Below are 22054 nucleotides of genomic sequence, written 5' to 3'. Positions count from 1 at the left end.
AATTTTAATTTATCCATTTATTTGCTCATTTCCTTAGCTAGATGATGAGCTTCCTAAGGACTTGGGGTGGTATCTTACCCATCTCTGTATTCACTGAGACTTCCCCAAGGCTAGAGACTCGGTGGGTGCTTAAAATGTCTGCTGAGAGAAGGGATGTAACCAGTAGAACAGAGTGGGGAGTGAATAAGATAAACAGCATTATTCAGGACCTAGCAGATGGACAATAAACTAGAAAACAGAACTTATAGAATCAGTCTTTCACAAAGTCATCCATTTGCTTATCCATTACCAAAGTAGCAATAAAAATTCCAAGTATTTTAATAAATTATCTATGTCATCTTGACAGGAAGATAATCTTGTGGAATATTTCCATGGGTAGACGAAATGCCTTATAAGACTGCTGCAAGGGCTAGAAGAAAGAAGATGTATTACACATGTGCAGGTTAGTGATGCTCCAGACTCTGGAGCACATTTACTTTTTCAAAGTACATTAGTACCACTTATGCCATTTTAATTCTACCAGAAACACATGATATTGGTGTATAACTGTTGCAATTGACCTGATGAAAAAGAGTACCCAGACAGGTAAAAGGATTTTTCCCTTAGAGTCTTATTGCCAAGGGACTTCTTCTTTTTCTAGCTGTTAAAAGTTATTAAAAATGTAGAGCCTTGATTTCCTCATCTATAAAAGGGACATAATATATATTATCCACATTAAAGGTTACTGTGAGGGTAACATGGGCCTGAGTCCCTTTTCCATGTGAGCCATTATGCAAAACACTTGGGATACACTGATACTTTGAGGTCACTGTGGTTTACTTAAAAAAAAAAAAAAAGAAAGAAAGAAAGAATGATACAATCAATGCAAAACCGACATACAACTTAAATTTTTAAATGGGCAAAATACTTGAACAGGTACTAAACAAAGATGTATACAAATGGCCACCAACACATGAATAGATGCTTCATTTGATCATCAGGAAAATGCAAACTAAAACCACAATGGGATACCACTACAAACTCTCCAGATGGTCAAGTAGGAAAAAAAAAAAAAAATAACCAAAGTTTGGCAATAATGTGGAACCAGTGGTGTTCTCACATACCCTGCTAGGAGTGATCTGAAATTTCTCTGGGAGATGGCACTGTGCACAAGAGTGGATTGTCCACATTTCTATGGCTCTGTGATTCCACTTGAGGGGTATACCCCACAGAATTATGTACATATGTTCCTGAAAACACATGTACTAGAATGTTCATGACAACTCTATTCATAATAGCCCCAGCTAGAAATTCTGTAACCCCCCTCCAAGAGTATGTAAATTGTAGTATAGTTATACACTTGAATACTATGTATGGAACCAAGGCTGAACAAACTATAACTGCATTCAATATAATAAAGATGTACTTTGCAAACACAGTATTGAGCAAGAGTACATACTGTAATATTCCATACATATGATGTTCAGAAACAGACAAAACTAGTCTTTGGTGTTAGAAGCCAGTATACTGTTACTTTACTTTGTGGGGAGGTTAGTGGCAGGAAAGAACATAGATGATATCTGGATACTGTTAATGCTTTGTTTCTAGATCTGGATGCTGGTTACCTGTGTGTATTCACTTAGTGTTTCACTTATGATTTGTGCACTATTTTATATGTACTTAGTCTTTATTTCAAATGTTTTAAGTCTCCCTTTCTCATGTAACTGTATTATAGGTCTAGGCAACTAACCAAAACCATCATGCAAAGTGAAGTGTTCTTGAACTTACTTTTCTCAATTTTTCATTTTCCAGGAGCAAAGCATCTACTTTTAAGTCATGCACATAGATTTCATTCTCTAAGTTCTTTAGAGTTTCAAAATGATTTTTAATCTTATGGCTTTCTTGATCTCGTAAGTATTTGAGTTCTTGCTTCACTTTTTCCTGCTCAAACATAAAACCCACAATTATCTCAGAGTTAAATAAGCAGGGCACCGGTGTTTTAGATTGCCTGAACCACATTCAGAGAGGGGTTATAATTAATTCCTGAATCATCAGCAGAGGCTATGTATACCTTCCCTTAGAAAAACTTGATATTTAAAACTCCAGAGTTGATTCAATTCTGGGAAGATGGTGGAGTAAGAGGGTCCTGAGCTCATCTCAACCATGGACACACTGAGATAACAGCTATATCTGTGCAACTATCTTTGAAAGTGATCCAAAGACTAGCAGAATGGACTTGCATAGAGAGAGGGCCACGTTGAAATGTGTAGGAGTGGCAGAGACAAGTTTAGGAACCCAAATCCCAGAAAACTAACCACAAACAGGAAAGATACTACAGGAAGCCAGAAGATCAGGCCTCATGCCAGGTACCCCAGGCATGAAGGACCCACACTGGAAAGAGAAGTCTCTGTAATATTTTAACTTCGAAAACTAGTGGGACTTAAATTCATGAGTCTTTACAATCAGCAAGGCTTAACTCTGGTACTTCAAAAATCAATAGGTTTTGCTCTGGGAAAGCTGGAGAACTGGAGGACAATAAGAAACTGAGTCTTCACCTTTAAGGAGCCAACAAAACAAATAATCCTGCCGAGACACAGCATAGAAGCAGCTGTTTGAAATTGCCTGTGGTAGTTAGGAAAATTTATTTACTAATCTCAGATTGTATGTTGGAGGGGCAATGATCTTAAGGAGATCATTATAGAACAAATGTGGTGATGGGTGCCATTTCTCTTCCTCCCTGCTTCCCATCAACCTTGCTGGCCAGACACTTGCAGGAAGCAGGATGAATGCTCTCCACCTATCTTGTTAACTAGTACCCTGCCCCTGCATTCCCCTGCAGAGATGCCCAATCCAACTGGCCATACTCCAAAGGCATCCCTCCAAAGTGACTCCTGCCCTGGAGAAAGAAGAAGACATCCACACATGCCAGTGTGCCCACAGTCCCAACAGCTGAACCTTATGGCTGGCAGCACAGTGAGAGTGCCCTGCTGATCAGTGAGATGGCAGCCCCAGCAGACTGGGGGCAGGCATCTGATCTAAGTGCAAGCTCCACCAACCAACAAAGCCTCTCAGGGACAAAGAAAGGAGAATGCCCTATGGCTCTGTGCAACTACAACCCCAGCAGATGGGCTGATGGAAGCTTCTGGTTTGAATGCTGACATCACCTAACTACAAGCCCTCAGCAGACTGTCCCTTTAACAGCACAGGGACCAAACACTGTCTGGTGCACATAACACAGGCAAAGGGGACCATTGCAGTGGATCTGACTATAGGGAAACATGTTTCAGCCACAATAGTGGGGTTCACACAACCCAGAAAAGAGATGCCAATTGAAATGCTTGACTCTGATGAACAGGGAGCATTGCATAATTGGGTACTACCAGACCTCCTCTTCAAAAGGCCACTACTTACTTTCAAGATCAAGATTTGTAACTAACTTCTATAATACATAGGGGGGAAAAGCAGAGTTAGACAAAATGAGGAGACAGAGGAGTAAGTGCCAAAGGAAAAAACATGATAAAACCACAGCAAAAGAGCTACATGAAATAGAAATAAGCAATATGCTTGTTAGGCAACTCAAATTTATGGTCATAAGGATACTTACTGGACTTGAGAAATGAGTGGAAGATCTCAGTTAGACATTCCATAGAGAGATACAGAACATAAAACCGAGGCAGAGATGAACTCAATAATTGCAGTGAAAAATACATTAAAGGAAATCCATAGCAGATTAGAGGAGGCAGAAGAACAGATCAGTGATCTGGAAGACAGATGTAATGGAAAGCAACCAAGCTGAAAAGCAAAGAGAAAAAAAATATAATAGAAAATGAGAATAGGGGGCGCCTGGGTGGCTCAGTGGTTTGGGCTGCTGCCTTCGGCTCGGGTCATGATCTCAGGGTCCTGGGATCGAGCCCCGCATCGGGCTCCCTGCTCCGCAGGAAGCCTGCTTCCTTCTCTCTCTCTCTCTCTCTCTCTCTCTCTCTGCCTGCCTCTCTGCCTACTTGTGATCTCTTTCAAATAAATAAATAAAATCTTTAAAAAAAAATGAGAATAGGTTAAGGGTACTCAGTGATGTCACCAAGTGTAGTAACATAAGCATTATAAGGATCTCAGAAGAGACAGAGGAGGCAGAAAATTTATTTGAAAAAATAATAGCTGAAAACTGTCCTAATTTGAGAAAAGAAAGAGACGTCCCGGCCCAGGAAGCAGAGAGAGCACCCAACAAAATTTATGCAAGGCAGTCCACACATAATAATTAAAATGACAAAACGTAGTGATAGAGAATTTTAAAAACAACAAAAGAAAATAATATATACAAGGAAAACCCTATAAACCTATTAGCTGATTTTTCAGCAGAAACTTTATGGGCCAGAAGAAAGTGGCATAACATATTCAAAGTGCTGAAAGAAAAAAGAACCTACAACTGAGAATATTCTATTCAGCAAATCAGACTTAGTAAGAAATGTTAATGGGCATCCTTTAAGTGGGGGAAAAAAAAAACTGCCATAATCAGGAGTAAGAAAATTATAAAAGGAAAAAAATTTCACACATAAATGCAAACATTTAGTAAAAGTAGATTAATCACTTATAAAACCAATATAGAGGTAAAGCACAAAAGGAATAAAATCAATTATATCTATAAAAATAAGCCAAAGGATACATTTTTTTAAAAATGTAAAGTATGACATAATATACATAAATGTGGGGGGTTGGTAAAAACTTAGTGCTTTTAGGGGTGTCTGGGTGGCTCTGTCAATTAAACATCTGACTCTTGATTTCAGAGCTCAGGTCATGATCTCAGGGCTGCAGGATCAAGCCCGAAGTTGGGCTCCATGTTGGACATGGAGTCTGCTTGAGATTCTCTCTCTCCCTCTTCTTCTGTCCCTGCACCTCCCTTAAAAAATAAAAATAGTGCTTGGAAAACTGCACATCTACATGCAAAAGAATGAAACTGGACAATTTTATGACCCTATACACAGAGATAAACTCAAAATGGGCTAAAGACCTAAATGTGAGACTGGAAACCATAAAATTCTTAGATGAAAACATAGGCAGTAATTTCTTTGATACCAGCCATAAAAACATTTTCCTAGATATGTTTCCTTAAACAAAGAGGAAAAAAGCAAGAATAAACTATTGGGACTACATCAAAATAAATAGTTTTGCACAGTGGTGGAAATCATTAACAAAACAAAAGGCAACCTACTGAATGGGAGAAGATATTTGCAAATGATATATTTGATAAGTGCTTAATATCAAAAATATATATAAAGAACTTATACAACTCAACACCAAAAGCCCAAACAATCCAGTTAAAAAATGCACAGAGGACATGAAAAGACATTTTTCCAAAGACAACATACAGATGGCCAACACACATACGAAAAAATCCTCAACATCACTAATGATCAGGGAATGCAAATCAAAACCACAATGAGAGATGGCAGAATAGGAGACTCCTAAGCACACTTTGTCCCACAGAAATCACCCACATCAGGGCAAATAACCCAGTAAGCAATCTGAAAACTGGCAGAATGGACTCTCCACAGCTAACTGTTGAGAAGAGGCCACATTGAAAAGGATAGGAGGTGCAGAGACATGGCCAGGAGCCAAACTGATCCGTAGGAGAGAGAGACACCACAGGCACAGAGAGGGAAAAGAAAAGACCCCTCATCAGCCATCCCAGGCAAGGGGGAGCCGCACTGGGAAGATGAATCCCCACAACACTGGCTTTGAAAACCAGATGGGCCTAACTTTGAGTTCTTGCAGTTAAATGGGGCTCAACACCTGGAATAGTGGTTTGGACTTTGCAATGGATGGAGAGCAACAGAAAACATAGTTCCCACCCTTAAAGATAAATCACAATGAAGAGCCCCACCAATATACAGTATGGAAGCAGCAGTTTGCGAAATGGCTGGTGTACACAGGAAGGAGGTTTTATTTACCAATCTCAGAGCATGTACTGTAGGGGCAGGGATCTTTGGGTGACTTCCAGAACAAAAGAGCTGGCAGGCACCATTTCTCTTCCCAGACCCCCAGACTAAATACATAGACACCTTCAGGAACCAGTGCAGCCTGGACACTCCTGCCTAGCTTACTAACAGCACACCCTGCCCTTACACTGTTCCTCAAACCTCCCCCCTCCATTCTGGTGAGGCAGTTTTCTAAAGTGGCTCCAGCTCCCCTCCCACAGCAGAGCAGCCATGACCTTGCTGGCACCTCATGCCCCACCCCTGTATTCTTCCACAGACCTACCCTTGGCAGTTCTCCAGGCCATAGGTGCCCTCTTGCAGCAGACCAGCACACAATTTTATAACAATGTTTACCCACCCACATTCTCTTGTAGACCCACCCTTAGCAGGAGTCCCTCCAACGCAGTGCCACTAGCCTCACACTGTGCAATCATCCCTGATCGAGGCCAGCACCATTCCAAAGTGACGCCTGTCCCAGGGAGAGGGGAAGATAACCATACACATTTGTCTGATTCAGACCCCTGCAGTGGGCTGGGGGCAGACATCTGGTCTGACTGCAGGCCCCACTCACCAATGAAAGCTTCTTAGAGGACAAACACAGTGAGAGCACCTTACAGTTCAGTGCTACCACAGCTCCGGCAAATGCTTAGCCTGACTCAGCTCAAGCCCAACATGACCCCAAACATAGCTAACAGCACAGGGATGAAGTCCTGAGATATTCAGAGAGAGCCACTGCAGACAGCTGGACTGAAGGCAAACATGGCTCTACCACAGAAATAGGGAGCACGCAATACACACGAGATCCTCCTGAGGCACCAATTTCTGGTGCACAAGAGACACTGCACTGCAGAGCATTACAGGATCCCTTCTTCCTAAGTCCATTGCTTTCAAGAGCAGGAGACCCAACTGATATTCCTGCCACATGGGAACAGACACAGAGCTAGTCAAAATGAGGAGACAGAAGAATATGTCCCAAATGAAAGTACAGGACAAAATCACAGCAAGAGATCTAAATGAAATGGAAATAAGTAATAGGCTGGGCAATATTATTTATTTATTTATTTATTAAAAAGATTTTTATTTATTTATTTGACAGACAGATCACAAGTAGGCAGAGAGGCAGGCAGAGAGAGAGGAGAAAGCAGGCTCCCCACTGAGCAGAGAGCCTGATGCAGGGCTTGATTCCAGGACCACGGGATCATGACCTGAGCCGAAGGCAGAGGCTTTAACCCACTGAGCCACTCAGGTGCCCCCGGTAATATAATTTAAAGTAATAATCATAAAGATACTCACTGGAGTTAAGAGTAGAGGACCTCAACAAAGAGATAGAAACATAAAGAGAATCAATCAGACATGAAGGAGTCAATAACTGAAATTAAAAATACACTAGAGGGAATAAATAGTAAACTGGAGGAAGCAGGAAAATGTATCAGTGACCCAGAGGATAAAGTAATAGAAAGCAATCAAGCTGAGTAGGAAAAATGACTAATAAAAATGAAAACAGATTAAGAGAACTCAATAATACCATCAAGTGTTATAACATTCACATTATAGGGATCCCAGGAGAAGGGAGAGATAAGGGAGAAGAAAATTTATTTGAAGATAAAATAGCTGAAAACATCCCTAATCTGGGGAAGCTGAAAACATCCCTAATCCAAGATGCACAGAGAACCCCCAACAAAACAACCCACAGAGATCCACACCAAGACATGTGGTAATTAAAATGGCAAAGTGTAGCAAAAAAGAGAATGTTTAAAGCAGCAAGAGAAAAGAAATTTACATACTAGGAAAACCCCATTAGCCTATCAGCTGATTTTTTTCAGCAGAAATATCACAGAGAGACAGGAGTGGCATGATATACTCAAAGTCTAAAAGGAAAATTCCTGCATCCAACAATACTTTACTCAGCAAGTCTACAATTCAGAATAGAAGGAGAAAAAGAGTTTCCCAGACAACCAAAAGTTAAAGGTATGACCATTCAGCCAGCCTTACAAGAGATGTTAAGGGGGATTCTTTGAGTGGACAGGAAAGACCATAATCAGGACTAAGAAAGTAGGAAGCACAAAAGTATATCTATAAAAATCATTCAATGAGGGGCGCCTGGGTGGCTCAGTGGGTTAAGCTGCTGCCTTCGGCTCAGGTCATGATCCCAGGGTCCTGGGATCGAGCCCCGCATCGGGCTCTCTGCTCAGTGGGGAGCCTGCTTCCTCCTCCCTCTCTCTGCCTGCCTCTCTGCTGACTTGTAATCTCTGTCAAATAATAAATAAAAATCTTTTTAAAAAATCATTCATGGGTTCACAAAATAAAAAGGTATGAAGTATGATATCACATACCTAAAATGTTGGGGGTGAGAGGAAGAATAAAATTTTAGTGCTTTTATCATAGGTTCAAACTTAAGTGACTATCAACCTAATATAATCTGCTGTGTATATAAGAAGTTAGGTAAATCTAATGGAAACTACAAATAAAAAACATTAATAGATATGCAAAAAATAAAGAGAAACGAATCTGAGTATGTCACTAAAAATTCCAGCAAACTGTGAGAGAAGCAAGCAAGAGAAAAAAACAAAAAACAAAAAAAGAGAGAAGTACTACAAAAACAACCATAAAACAAGTTAAAAATGGCACGAAGTACATACACCTACTAATAATGGACTAAACACTCCAAACAAAAGACATGGTAATGGAATGGACAAGAAAACAAGACCCATCTTGCTACCTACAAGATACTCTTTTCAGTCGAAGGGATGGAAAAACATTTATCATGCAAAGGGAAGTGAAAAGAAAGGGTAGTATTATTTATATCAGACAAAATACACTTTAAAACAAACACTGTAACAAAAGACATAGAATCATAAAGGGAATCATAATCATAACAATCCACCATGAAGATATGTGTAAGTATTTATGCCCCCAACATGGAGCACCCAAATACACAGCAAACAATGACAAAAACGAAAGTAAACAATAGTAATACAATAGTAGTAGGAGACTTTAACATGCCACTTACATCGATGGACAGATCATCCAAACATAAAATCAACAAGGAAACAGTGATTTTTGAAGGACACATTGGACCAACAGATTTAACAAATATATTCAGAATATTCCATCCTGAAACACTGGATACATATTCTTTTCAAGTGCACATGAACCTTCTCCAGAACATATCACATATTAGGCCACAAAACAAATTTCAGAAAATGCAAAACCCTGAAATTTTACCATGCATCCTTTCCAACCACAATGCTGTAAATCTAGAAATCAGCCACAAGGAAAATCTGGAAAGAGCACATTCATGGAACTTAAGTAATATACTACTAAACAATGAAGGGTCATATAAAAAAATCAAAGAGGAAATTAAAAAAATACACAGAGATAAATAAAAATGAAAACATAATAGTCTAAAATCTTTGGGGTACGGGACGCCTGGGTGGCTCAGTTGGTTGAGCAGCTGCCTTCGGCTCAGGTCAGGATCCCAGCGTCCTGGGATCGAGTCCCGCATCGGGCTCCTTGCTCCGTGGGGAGCCTGCTTCTCCCTCTGACTCTGCCTTCCACTCTGTCTGCCTGTGCTCGCTCTCGCTCGCTCTCTCTCTGACAAATAAAAAAATAAATAAATAAAAAAATCTTTGGGGTACAACAAAAGCTGTTCTGAAAGGGAAGTTTATAACAATACAGGCCTACCCTAAGAAGATAGAAAAATCTCAAACAAACAACCTAACTTTCTACCTAAAGGAGATAGAAAAAGAAGAGCAAAGCCCAAAGTCAGTAGAATGAAGGAAATAATAAAGATTAGAGCAAAAATAAATGAAATAGAAACTAAAAACAAACCAAAAAACAATAGAACAGATGGATGAAGTTGGGAACTGTTCTTTGAAAAGTTTAACAAAACTGATCAATTGTTAGCCAGACTCATCATAAAATAGAGAGAACTGAAAATCAGAAATGAAAGAGTAGAAATCACACCCAACACCACAGAAATATAAAGGATAGAGAATATCATGAAAAATTATATGCCAACAAATTAGACAACATAGAAGAAACGGAAATATTCTTAGAAACATAGAAGCCCTCAAAACTATATCAAGAAATAGAAAATTTAAACAGACTGATTACCAGCAAAAACTATATCAAGAAATAGAAAATTTAAACAGACTGATTACCAGCAAAGAAATTGAATAAGCAACCAAAAAAGTCTTAACAAACAAAAGTCCAGGTAAATTTACAGGTAAGTTCTACCAAACATTTAAAGAAGAGTTAATACCTATCCTTTTCAAACTATTCCAAAAAACAGAAGATGAAGGAAAGCTTCCCAATTCATTCTTTGAATTCAGCATTACCCTGTAACCATGTAAAGACACTACAAAAAAAGGGAATTTAGGTCAATATCTCTGATAAACATAGATGCAAAAATTCTCACCAAAATATTAGCAATTCAACAATACATTAAAAAATTATTCACCAGGATTCAAGTGGAATTTATTCCTAGGATACAAGTGTGGTTAAATATTTGCAAATCAATCAGCATAATACATCATGTCAACAAAAGAATAGAGACAAACCATATGATTATTTCAATAGATGCAGAAAAACCATTTGACAAAATATGACATCAAAAAAAAGCCCTCAACAAAGTAGTTTTAGAGGAAACATACTTCAACATAATGAAAATTCCACAGCAAACATCATACTCAGTGTTGAAATCTGATAGCTTTCTCCCTAAGATCAGAAAAAAGACAAGGATCTCCACTCTCACAAGTTTTTTTTTTTTTTTTTTTTTTTTTTTTTTTTTTTTTGTCCAACATAGTACTGGAAGTTGGAGCCACTGCAATTAGACAAGCAAAAGAAATAAAAGGTATCCAAATTGGTAAGTAAAAATTTCACTGTTTGCAGATGACATGATACTCTATATAAAAAACCCTGGAGACTCTACCAGAAAACTACTAAAACTTATAAATGGAATCATTAGGTTAGCAGGAGACAAAATCAATATATAGAAACCTATCACATATCTATACACCAATAATGAGGTAGCAGAAAGAGAAATTAAGGAAACAGTCCCATTTACAATTACACCAAAAATAATAAAATACCTAGGAATAAACTTAATCAAGGAGGTGAAAGACTTGTACTATGACTATAAAACACTGATTAAAGAAATAGAATATGACACAAACAAATGGAAAGATAGACCATACTCATAGAATGGGAGAATAATTATTGTTAAAATATTTGTACTACCCAAAGTAATCTATAGATTTAATGTGATCCTTATCAAAATACCAACAGTATTTCTCATAGAACTAGAAAAAATAATACTAAAATTTGTATGGAACATCAAAAGACCCTGAATAGCCAAAGCAAGCTTAAAAGGAACAAAACTGGAGGTATTAAACCCCCAGATTTCAAGATGTTCTACAAAGCAGTAGTAATGAAAGCAGTATGGTACTGGCACAAAAATAGACATATAGACCAATGGAACAGAATAGAGAGCCTAGAAAAAAACCCCCACAAATATATGGTCAATTAATCTTCAACAAGGGAGGCAAGAATATGCAGTAAAGACAGTCTCTTCAACAGACAGTGGTGGGGAAACCAGACATCTACATGCAAAAGAATGAAACTAAACCATCTTCTTACAACATACACAGAAATAAATTCAAAATGGACTCAAGACCTAAATGGAAGACCTGATACTATAAAAATTCTAGAAGAGATCACAGACAATAATTTCTCCAACATCAGCCACAGCAAACGTTTTCTAGATACATCTCCTGAAAGAAGGGAAACAAAAGCAAAATAAACCATTTGGACTATGTCAAAACAAAAACTTCTGCACAGCAAAGGAAACAATCAACAAAACTAAAAGACAACCATAGGTGTCTTTTGGTGGGTAGAAGATCAAAGAAGATGATGGGTAGAAGATGAGTAGATCTTGGGTAGATGATGGGGAGAAGATATTTGTAAATTACATATCTGACATACACATATTAGTATCCAAAAATACAAAAAATGTACACAACTCAACACTAAAAAACCAACTAATCCAATTTAAGGATGGGCAAAATACATGAACAGACATTTATCTAAAGAAGACATTCAGATAGATGGCCCATAGACACATGAAAATATGCTCAGCATCACCCATCAGCAGGAAAATGCAAAGCAAAATCACACTGCCAGAATGGCTAAAATGAAAAACTAAAAAAACAACAGAATGTGGAGAAAAAGGAACCCTCGGGCTCTTTTGGTGAGAATGCAAATTGGTATAGCCATTGCGGAAAACACTACAGAGCTTCCTCAAAAAATTAAAAATGGGAAGCAACCTAAGGGTCCATGGATAAATGAATAGAAAAAGCACATACGGTACATATATACAATGGAATATTCCTCTGCCATAAAAATAAAATGAGATTTTGCCATTTGGAATAACATGGGCGGACCTAGAATATATAATGCTGAGTAAAATAAGTCAGCCAAGAAAGGACAACAACCATACTGATTTCACTCTGACATGGCATTTAAGAAACAAAACAAACAGAAAAAAGGACACAAACAAACAGACAAAAAGACTCTTAAATACAGAGAACAAAGTTGTGGTTGCCAGAGGATAGGTGGGTGCCAGGATGGGTAATGAAGAGAATTAAAATACACACTTATCGTGATGAGCACTGAGTAATGTATAGTACTGTTGAATGATTCAACACCTGAAACTAATATAACACTACATATTAATTATACAATTAATATATATTGAATAAACAATAAATAAAACTCCAAAGCTGATTTGTAGAAATTTTTCATAAACTTTGAGAAGCAAGTTAAAACAAGTTGATGAAACAACTTCATAAAAATATGAATATACTTTGATATATAAACAATTATATGACAAAAATAGGGGAGAAGGAAGTAGAATTTATTGAGGCTTTTTTAGATTTTTTTTTTTTTTTTTTTGTCAGAGAGCAAGCGAGAGCGAGCACAGGCAGACAGAGTGGAAGGCAGAGTCAGAGGGAGAAGCAGGCTCCCCACGGAGCAAGGAGCCCGATGCGGGACTCGATCCCAGGACGCTGGGATCCTGACCTGAGCTGAAGGCAGCTGCTCAACCAACTGAGCCACCCAGGCGTCCCTATTGAGGCTTTTTTAAGGGAGGATTTAATATTTCTTGAGAAAAGAATAATACTTTATGGATTTTTCAGAATTTTCTACTGAATGTTGTATTTGGTTCGCAGTCATTATACTGTTATAAATCACATAGTCTTTAGTCATTGTATGATCACCGCTTAGCAGAATTGTACTAAGAAAATACAATTGCTTATATAATATACTTACTATAGTACTCTTCCCTTTTATCTTTTTCTATACCCACGTGATAAAAGTTACTTTTGATATCAGTGCATCTCAAAAAATAGAATGTTTCTATTTTAAATTGGCCAACTCTATACACACATTTATCACTGACAACTGATTATACATTTTAAGAAGGTAGTAAATGTCTCTTCACCTGCTCTCATTTTATCCACTCCCTCCCACCTCTGCAACCTCTGTGCACTTATCCTAATCTTCACAGGACATTGATAGAATAATATATCTGAAAAGAACATTAGAACGTATCTTCCAATTTCTACTTTAAATAAGAAAACGGGGGCCGCCCAGTGAGTTTCCTGTGATTACATGTTAGTTGCATCAGAGTCTCTGTGTATACATATGTATACCCACACAACTACAGTTTGTATATATCAGTATTCTAATAAAAGAAAGAATGAATGCATTGACTCTTTACCGTGTTGTTAAAATATCTTGAAAAATCTTTTGACATTTGAGAAATGTAATCATTTAGTAAATTCTGCTCCTGCTTTTGTGCTATAAGAGAAAAAATAAATACCCACATTTGGTTTTTAAAAACGAAAATAAGGCATGTGCTTAATTTTAAAAGTCATATACTATTATAAGGCTCATAACAAAAAACAAATCAGTTCCTTTCCAACACAGTACCCACCCTTATGTTTAACTCCACAGAATTAACTATTTTTAAACTCATTTAGACTTTTACTTCTATTTTCTTAATAAATGCTTCTATGGCTATTTCTTGATTTGCTATTTTAAGACATTTTCTACTTTCTTCCCAACATAGAAATGCTTACTCCCAACCCCATGTCCCCCCCCCCCCACTTACAACCTCTTTGTTTCCCCCCTTCCAACATCGCCATAAAGCCATATATATTTTTTTTAATTATTTGACAGAGAAAGATCACAAGTAGGCAGAGAGGCAGTCAGAGAGAGAGAGAGGAGGAAGCAGGCTTTCTGCAGAGCAGAGAGCCCGATGTGGGACTCAATCCCAGGACCCTGAGATCATGACCTGAGCTGAAGGCAGTGGCTTAACCCACTGAGCCACCCAGGTGCCCCTAAAGCCATATTTTTTTATATAATTGTTTATATATCAAAGTATATTCATATTTTTATGAATCTCATTCGATTATGACGACGTAAATACTATTCACAGAGGAGACACAGAGGAGTGTGGTAAAATTATACCTCCTCACCTGTATAATTTTTTGTTTTTCTAGGAGATAAAAATAGCCTCACTTTTTTTTACTTGCTTAGTTTTCCATGTACACATTAATTCATCAAAATCTAAAATAGAATTAAAATCTTCCAAATATTACTTCCCAGCATGGTCAAACACCTTAGGTGATCTACCAGCTCCCTTCGTCTTCCCTCCCCCACTGCCTTCTGTTTCCATTTTTCTTTAGGTCTCCTGGAGAGCTGAACACCTGGGACTTTTGCAGCCCCCTTGGGTTGGACTCCTGTTTCCTGCAGTTCACATCCTCCTCTTTTTCTTGATTTGTTCCTTCTTTGTTGAAGCAAGTTTCGTACTAACTTCCTGAGAGAGTAAATGAGATATTTTGACATCTTTCATATCTGAATGAATCTCTATTTTATATTTGTAGTTGACTAATAGTTTCAACGGGCAGCTAATGTTGGAAACTATTTTCTCTTAGATTTTTGAAGGCAATGTCTTCTAACGTTTAGTAGAATACTACAGTTAAGAAGTCTAAAACCATTCGGATTACTAATCTTTTGTGTAAGGTCTGCTTTTTCTCTCTAGAAGCCTTTGGGATATTTTTTTTCTCCTGCAATCCCAAAGTGATGTTACTTAGTATCTTTTCTTTCAGAAATTGCACTGGAGATTGATGGGCTTTTTCAAGTAGGAAACTCATATTCTCCAATTCTAAGAAATATTTTTGTATTATTTCTTGGATAACTTGATCTTTGCATTTTTCCCATTTTCTCTTCTCTGACCTTCTTGTTAATTAGATATCCAACCTCTCAGAATAGTCTTCTAATTTTCTTACTCAAATTTTATCCTGTTCCTCAGCTTTTTTTTTTTTTCCTTCTTCTTCTGTTTTTGGAGAGTCTTCCTCAACTTTTCATAGAATCCTCCTACTGAATTTTAAAATTTTGGTTGTTATTTTTTTCATTTCTCAGAGCTCTTTCTTGTTTTCTATTCTTTCTTTAAGCATCTTTTTTCATAAATGCAGTATTTTTGTACAAATATAAGTTAAAGATATATCTTCTGTAATATATAGAATGTATATTTTCTATAATATGTAGAGACTATGAATACACATTATATATAATACAGAGAGACTATATATTCTCCAAGAATCTATCTTTAAAAGTATTCTTACATTCTTTGGGTCATCTATGTTTCCATCAACTTCTGTTATTCTGTCTGCTTTAGTTTCTACATTTCATTTTGAAATTTTTCCTGAGGTGTCTGGTGATCTTTGATTGTCCACTCCTATTTAAGCATGAGGCACTAAAATTTCAGTTTCCTGGGTGGGCTTCATCGTACAGTGATAAGGAAGGGACCAGCCATTTTGTTGGGGGATTCTGAAATGCTAGATTATGTCGGGCTTTTCTCTGAGATGGTTTGGTTTCCTTCAAGAAGAATCCAACCACCTCCTTCTTCAGAGTGGGGTGGGGGAGGGATTAGAGAATAGTTACACACAGCTGGCAGCCTTCATCAAGCCGACCCATGGCAGGGGGGGTCTCTCTACAGCATCTGTCTTCTACTCTCAGTCATATTTGATATCCTGCAGTTTAGAATCTGTTGGGGCAACAACTTCTCTGCTAGCATTCGGAGGAATATCACTCAGCTGCACAGAAGACAGCATCTGACCTGCCAGTCTCACTGCTTTTTATAAAGATATTCAACCAATCTTCAGCTCCATGACTCATCTCAGCTTCACGGTATCAGGGTCCTCCAATGCCCAAGACTTGCCGGGTCTTGTGGATAAAACGTCTTGCTTTCATGGTGTGCTTTTTTGCAGGCACTTGCTTTTCATATTCCCCTTCCTGTTAATACCTCTATTCAATCACACCTTCCAAAAATGTGTTGATGTTTATTACCTGTGGATATCTTCTCCGCCAGTCTCTATGAGTTTATAACATTTTTCCCTAAAAAAAAATCTTTTACACATATTTGTTATGAAGTTTCATTAGGGAGCAAAGATAGATGCATGTTTTACCCATCAGATTTAGCCAAAAGTCATTACATTGTTTTCTATATGTACTGAGCCTATTCTATCCTCTGTAAGTCTTACCGCTTACAGGTAAAGCATATTTTTCTACTCTCTGGAACACATTGCTCTTATGTTCCCTTTTCTACCTGTCTCTTGCCTTCCTATATTTCCTCTACTTTCTTTAGTAGTTCTCTCTTTTCTTTGCCTCAAGAGAATCAGAACTTGTATTACATGATAAAACATTGCTTATTTTCATACTCATCCTGTTTCTTACATCCTCCATCTTAGCACAAGAAGGGATGGGAGGAAAGGTTGGGAGAACAGAAAGTTGGGGATGGAGTACATGTGTATCATGACTCTTGGTAGAAGTAGCAAAATCCCCCCAAAACCTACCTGAGTTAACTAAATGAAAATCTGGCAAGAAGTGGAAAATCAATGGAGGAATGGCAACCAGACCAATTATCCAAAGTACTTATTCTTATAATCTTATTCTTTTTAATAAAATTTTATTTAAATTCAATTTAATTAACATATACCATATCATTCATTTCAGAGATAGAATTTAGTGATTCATCAGTTGCAGACCACAGCCAGTACTCATTACTTCAAGTGCCCTCCTTAATGCCCATCACCCAGTTACCCCTTCCACCTCCTCTCCTGTAACTCTCAGTTTGTTTCCTATAATTAAGAATCTCTTACGGCTTGTCTCCCTCACTGCTTTGTCTTATTTTATTTTTCCTTCCCTTGTCCTATGTTCAACTGTTTTATTTCTTAAATTCCAAATATGAGTGAAAACATACGGTATATGTCTTTCTCTGACTTACTTTCACTTAGCACAATAGCCTCTAGTTCCATCCACATCACTGCAAATGGCAAGATTTCATCTCTTTTGATGACTGAATATTCCATTGTGTGTCTGATACACACACACACACACACACACACACACACACACACACATCATATCACATCTTCTTTATTCATTCATCTGTTGATGGACATCTATGCTCTTTCCATAATTTGACTATTGTGAATATTGCTGCTATAAATATTGGGGTGCAGGTGCCCCTTCAGATCACTAAGTTTGTATTCTTTGGATAGATATCTAATAGTGCAATTGCTAGGTCATAGGGTAGTTCTATTTTTAACTTTTTGAGGAACCTCCATACTGTTTTCCATAGAGGCTTTCCCACCAACAGTGTAAGAGTTCCTCTTCTTCTGCATCCTCACCACCATCCATTGTCTCCTTAGTTGTTAATTTTAGCCATTCTGACTGGTGTGAGGTGGTCTCTCATTGTGGTTTTAATTCCCTGATGCTGAGTGATAGTGAACATTTTTTTCATGAGTCTCTTGGCGATCTGTATGTCTTCTTTGGAGAAATGTCTGTTCATGTCTTCTGCCCATTTCCTGACTGGATTTTTTGTTTTTTTGGACTGTTGAGTTTGATACATTATAGATTTTGGATACTAGCCCTTTATCTGATAAGACATTCGCAAATATCTTGTCCCATTCCATAAGTTGCCTTTTAGTTTTTTTGACTGTTTCCTTTGCTGTGCAGAAGCTTTTTATCTTGATAAAGTCCCAATAGTTCATTTTTGCTTTTGCTTCTTGCCTTTGAAGACATGTCTAGCAAGAAGGTGCTGTGGCTGAGGTCACAGAGTTTGCCACCTGTGTTGTTCTCTAGGATTTTGAAGGATTCCTGTCTCACATTTAGGTCTTTAATGCATTCTGAGTCTGTTTTTTTATATGGTGTAAGAAAGTGGTCCACTTTTATTCTCCTGCTTGTGGCTGTCCACTTTTCCTAATACCATTTGTTGAAGAGACTGTCTTTTTCCATTGGATATTCTTTCCTGCTTTGACCCTAGTTAATTGACCCTAGAGTTGTGGGTACATTTCTGGGTTTTCTATTCTGTTCCATTGATCTATGTGTCTGTTTTTGTGCCAATACCATTATGTTGTGGTGATTATAGATTTGTAATACAGCTTGATGTCCAGAATTGTGATGCCTCCAACCTTGGTTTTCTTTTTCAATATTACTTTGGCGATTTGGGGCTTATCATTTTACATTCTTAAATTCACTTTGCTTGGCAATTACCACTATTCACTTCAAAATATTTGTTTTACATTTCAACATACTGTGTTTCCATATGATTGTATCTTTTTGACATAGACTGTTTTGATTTCTATCTCCACATTCAGCGGGTAGTCTATTTAAGATTCTCTCTCTCTCCCTATGCCCTTCTCCCTCCTTGTGTTCTTTCTAAAATAAATAAATCTTAAAAAAAAAAAACCCACTCCATATGGTAAAGGTTAAAGGAGTTCTTTCTACCTTTACAAAGTACAGAGAGAAACCACATAATACAGTTGCTACTAATTCTTAATTTTAAAGTCTTTAAAAGAGAAAAGGAAAATTTTAACAAGAGCAACAATAAGACTGTGATGTAAAGGAGAAGAAATTAGTAGATGAGGCAAAAATTAGAGAAGAGGGAATTAAAGGTGATAGCAAAAGTTTAGACAATTTCACCACTGGCTTGTGACTGATGACCCTCCCTGTGTTAAAAGAGAACAGTGAAATCCTTACCTGGGCTTAAGGTCAATTACTAAGAGCTTCATACCTACCTGTAATAATATTACTGAGCTCTTCAAATTTTCCACTTTTGCTTTTGTACTCTTCTTCTGCCACTTGAAGTTGTGGAAGACACTCGACTAGTTCCTCTGCCTTTTCTTTATTACTTTGTGTTGCCTTAACATATTTTTTCTTTAAAGAAAATAAAGCTAATTGTGAGCAGAATTTACACAATTTACACTCCAAAGCAGAATGTAAGTTCTTCAAGAGGGAGAGTTTTCTCTTAGTGTCCTCTTATCCTGAGATACACAGAAAGGCATTTGGCACATACTAGGTATTTAAACAATATATTTTGGCTGATTGACTCACTCTCTGACAATCTACAAAGTAAGGAGATTAGGTTCAATGGGCTTTCTAAAGATCCATTGGTTTCTCTGGCTCTACTGCTAAGATCCTATTAATGTTACCCTAAACATCTATTTAAGAAAATCTCCCTTAGTTGATCATATTTTGTGTGTGTGGGAGAATAGGGAATAAAACAGAATACACAAAAGTCCTAAGAAGTGTGGGTATAAGTAAGAAATGGGGAAAAGGCAGAAATAATTATATATATTTCTACACTACATGGGCAAAAAGTGTCCCAAACAAAATATGAAAATGCCTGCTTAATTGTTCAGGTCTTATTTAGTTTCAAAGGAAATAATAGTTGGACCTTAGAAAGGTCCAGATGGGACCTTGGAAAGTCAGAGTGGGTTTGTCATGGGGACTAGAGTGGAGACAGCCAGCTGACATTTACTAACCAATCTGTCCTTCAATATCAGGACTTCTGCGTTCTAGCTCAGTGCACGGCTGCCAACTACAATGATTTCTCAGCTTTCCTTGCAAGTAGGTGTGATTAATGAGTCTGTGAGCAGAAGTGATATGTGCCACTTCTGGGTCCCCACACGCCCCTCCACAGAGAGCAGCATATACCCCCTTGGTCCTTCCCTCCTTCGCCTGGCTGGAAAAGAATGAGAAGGGAAGCTGCCACTTGGATCTGCCTATGTCAGCCTCATGCTGAGGGTGGCAGAGCTTCCCTACCAAGCTTGGACCCCTTCCCTTTGGCCTGTTATGGGAAAGAGACATAAACATTCCTCTTCTGGAATGATCACATCAGGGGATCTTCTCAACTAGATACTCAGATTCTTAAGATTTGAATAGGCCATACTTGACCCAGTTTATTAAAAAAATTTTTTTTCTTTTACTTTTTATTTTTATCCAAGTTGCACACACACATAATCCAAGGGAACCCCTGGGTGCCACAGGGCAATGCTTGGCATGCTTCCCCAAGGAGGTACCCTCACAACACAGCTGACCAGAGGCTAGTAGTGTCCTTTGACCCCACCAAAGTGATAACTCAGATGGAAGAGGAAGACACCACATGAGCGGATGTGATAGCCCCTCTGGTTTTGAAGTCTCATGCTCCAATAGGAGTCAGCATAGTTTGGGTATAACTTCTAGGTCCCAGAAAGGGACACGTCCACTCAGAAGAGGCACCAAAAGCCCAAGGAAATCCAATGTTCTAGTTTCTCACCAGTTACTCTTCCCATCTAGATGCAGCATACCAATCACGGGTCATTCCATACAAGCAATGTTGCTCGATAATACAACTTTGGTTGTCTAACTTTACCAGGCTCTACAGGAATGACCCAGAAAGTTAAGCCAAGATCAATTTCCCAATAAAGGAGAGAGGGTTGCTAACACTTAACTACACATGTCTTGTTTATGTTCACTGTATTTGGCAACTCTTTGATAAAGCAGCTTATCTGTGCCCTAATTAATACAGTGACATGCCAGCCTTACGTCCCCTCCTGAACTGCCATTAGATCCTTAGGAATAAATATAGAAAGACAAAAACATAGATAAAAACACTGTAATTTGGGCGCCTGGGTGGCTCAGTGGGTTAAGGCCTCTGCTTTTGGCTCAGGTCATGGTCCCAGGGTCCTGGGATCAAGCCCTGCGTCGGGCTCTCTGCTCAGCAGGGATCCTGCTTCCTCCTCTCTCTCTGCCTACCCCTCTGCCTACTTACGATTTCTGTCAAATAAATTAAAAAAAAAAAAAAAAGCACTGTAATTTAATGGGCTCCCTGGGTGGCTCAATCAGTTAGGGGGCTGACTTGGTTTCGGCTCAGGTCATGATCTCAGGGTTGTGGGACTGAGCCCCTTGCCAGGCTCCACACAGTGTGGCGTCTGCTTGTCCCTCTCTTTCCCCCTTCTGTCCTTCTTCCTGCTTGCATGTTCTCTCTCTAAAATAAATGAGTAAGATCTTTAAACAAAACACCACCTTAGGGGCGCCTGGGTGGTTCAGTTGGTTAAGTGTCTGCCTTCAGCTCAGGTCATGATCCCAGGCTTCTGGGCTCGAGCCCTGCATCAGGCTCTCTGCTCGGCAGGGACTCTTTGCCTGCCTCTCTGCCTGTGTGAGATTTCTCTGTGTCAAATAAATTAAATCTTTACAAAAAAGCACACCACCACAATTTAAATCTATTACAATGAAGAATCAGGAGTGCATTTTTCCCCACTGCAGTGTTATGAAACTCGATTGTGTCTTATCTAGACTCTGTTCTCTAAGGAGAGCTTGGGGGTCTCAGGAGGTATGTGAATGCATGACTTCATCCCCATTATCTATACCGACTTAGCTGCCAGCACTTCCCTGACAAGAAACCACACTCTTGTTTCATGCTCTCGGGGAGGGTTTTGGTACCACATGCTGCTGCCTCTCAGGCAAGCTAGCATTTGTCTCCTGACTCAGTCAGACCCGCAGCTTCTTCAGTTCCTTCAAGGTTCCCTGATTCCTGAGCCACGTGCACGGTTACTTCAGTGATGGTGGGCTCTGGACTTTGCGGCAACCCCCTTGGAATTGGAGCCTTGGAAAGAGAGAGACTGATGCGGGTCCCAGTCCCTGCTCATCGGGATGCGTTCCAGCTTGTCCTGTGACTTCCTGTCCACCTTCCCTTGCCACCTGCCTGCCCTGCA

At 38.6% G+C, this 22054-nt stretch overlaps 1 protein-coding gene and 1 long non-coding RNA gene across 5 annotated transcripts in view; one reads left to right on the top strand and one right to left on the bottom strand.

The window, feature by feature from the left end:
• CCDC175 (coiled-coil domain containing 175) overlaps window positions 1-22054 on the bottom strand; it is a 68561-nt gene that overhangs the window by 10520 nt on the left and 35987 nt on the right. For 3 of the 4 annotated variants that reach the window (XR_014312865.1, XM_082734967.1, XM_082734968.1), the window contains 3 exons: window positions 19097-19235; window positions 13732-13811; window positions 1768-1920 (listed from right to left, as the gene is read on the bottom strand). The exons of the other annotated variant lie outside the window; for it this stretch is intronic. Coding sequence is in view for 2 of the 3 variants with exons in the window: in XM_082734967.1 (XP_082591093.1) it covers window positions 1768-1920; window positions 13732-13811; window positions 19097-19235 (372 nt within the window). In the remaining variant the exon portion in view is untranslated. The remainder of the gene's footprint in view (window positions 1-1767; window positions 1921-13731; window positions 13812-19096; window positions 19236-22054) is intronic. 4 annotated transcript variants of the gene reach the window in all.
• Window positions 290-14836, top strand: LOC309866916. Its single transcript, XR_014312883.1, has 3 exons — window positions 290-442; window positions 10759-10818; window positions 14702-14836. It is a non-coding gene; the product is annotated as an uncharacterized lncRNA (long non-coding RNA).

The sequence above is a fragment of the Mustela nivalis genome (genome assembly GCF_964662115.1).
Source record: "Mustela nivalis genome assembly, chromosome: 6".
NCBI classification, from domain to species: Eukaryota; Metazoa; Chordata; class Mammalia; order Carnivora; family Mustelidae; genus Mustela; species Mustela nivalis.
The sequence above is the reverse complement of the archived record's forward strand: the minus strand, read 5'-3'. Positions and strand labels throughout refer to the sequence as shown.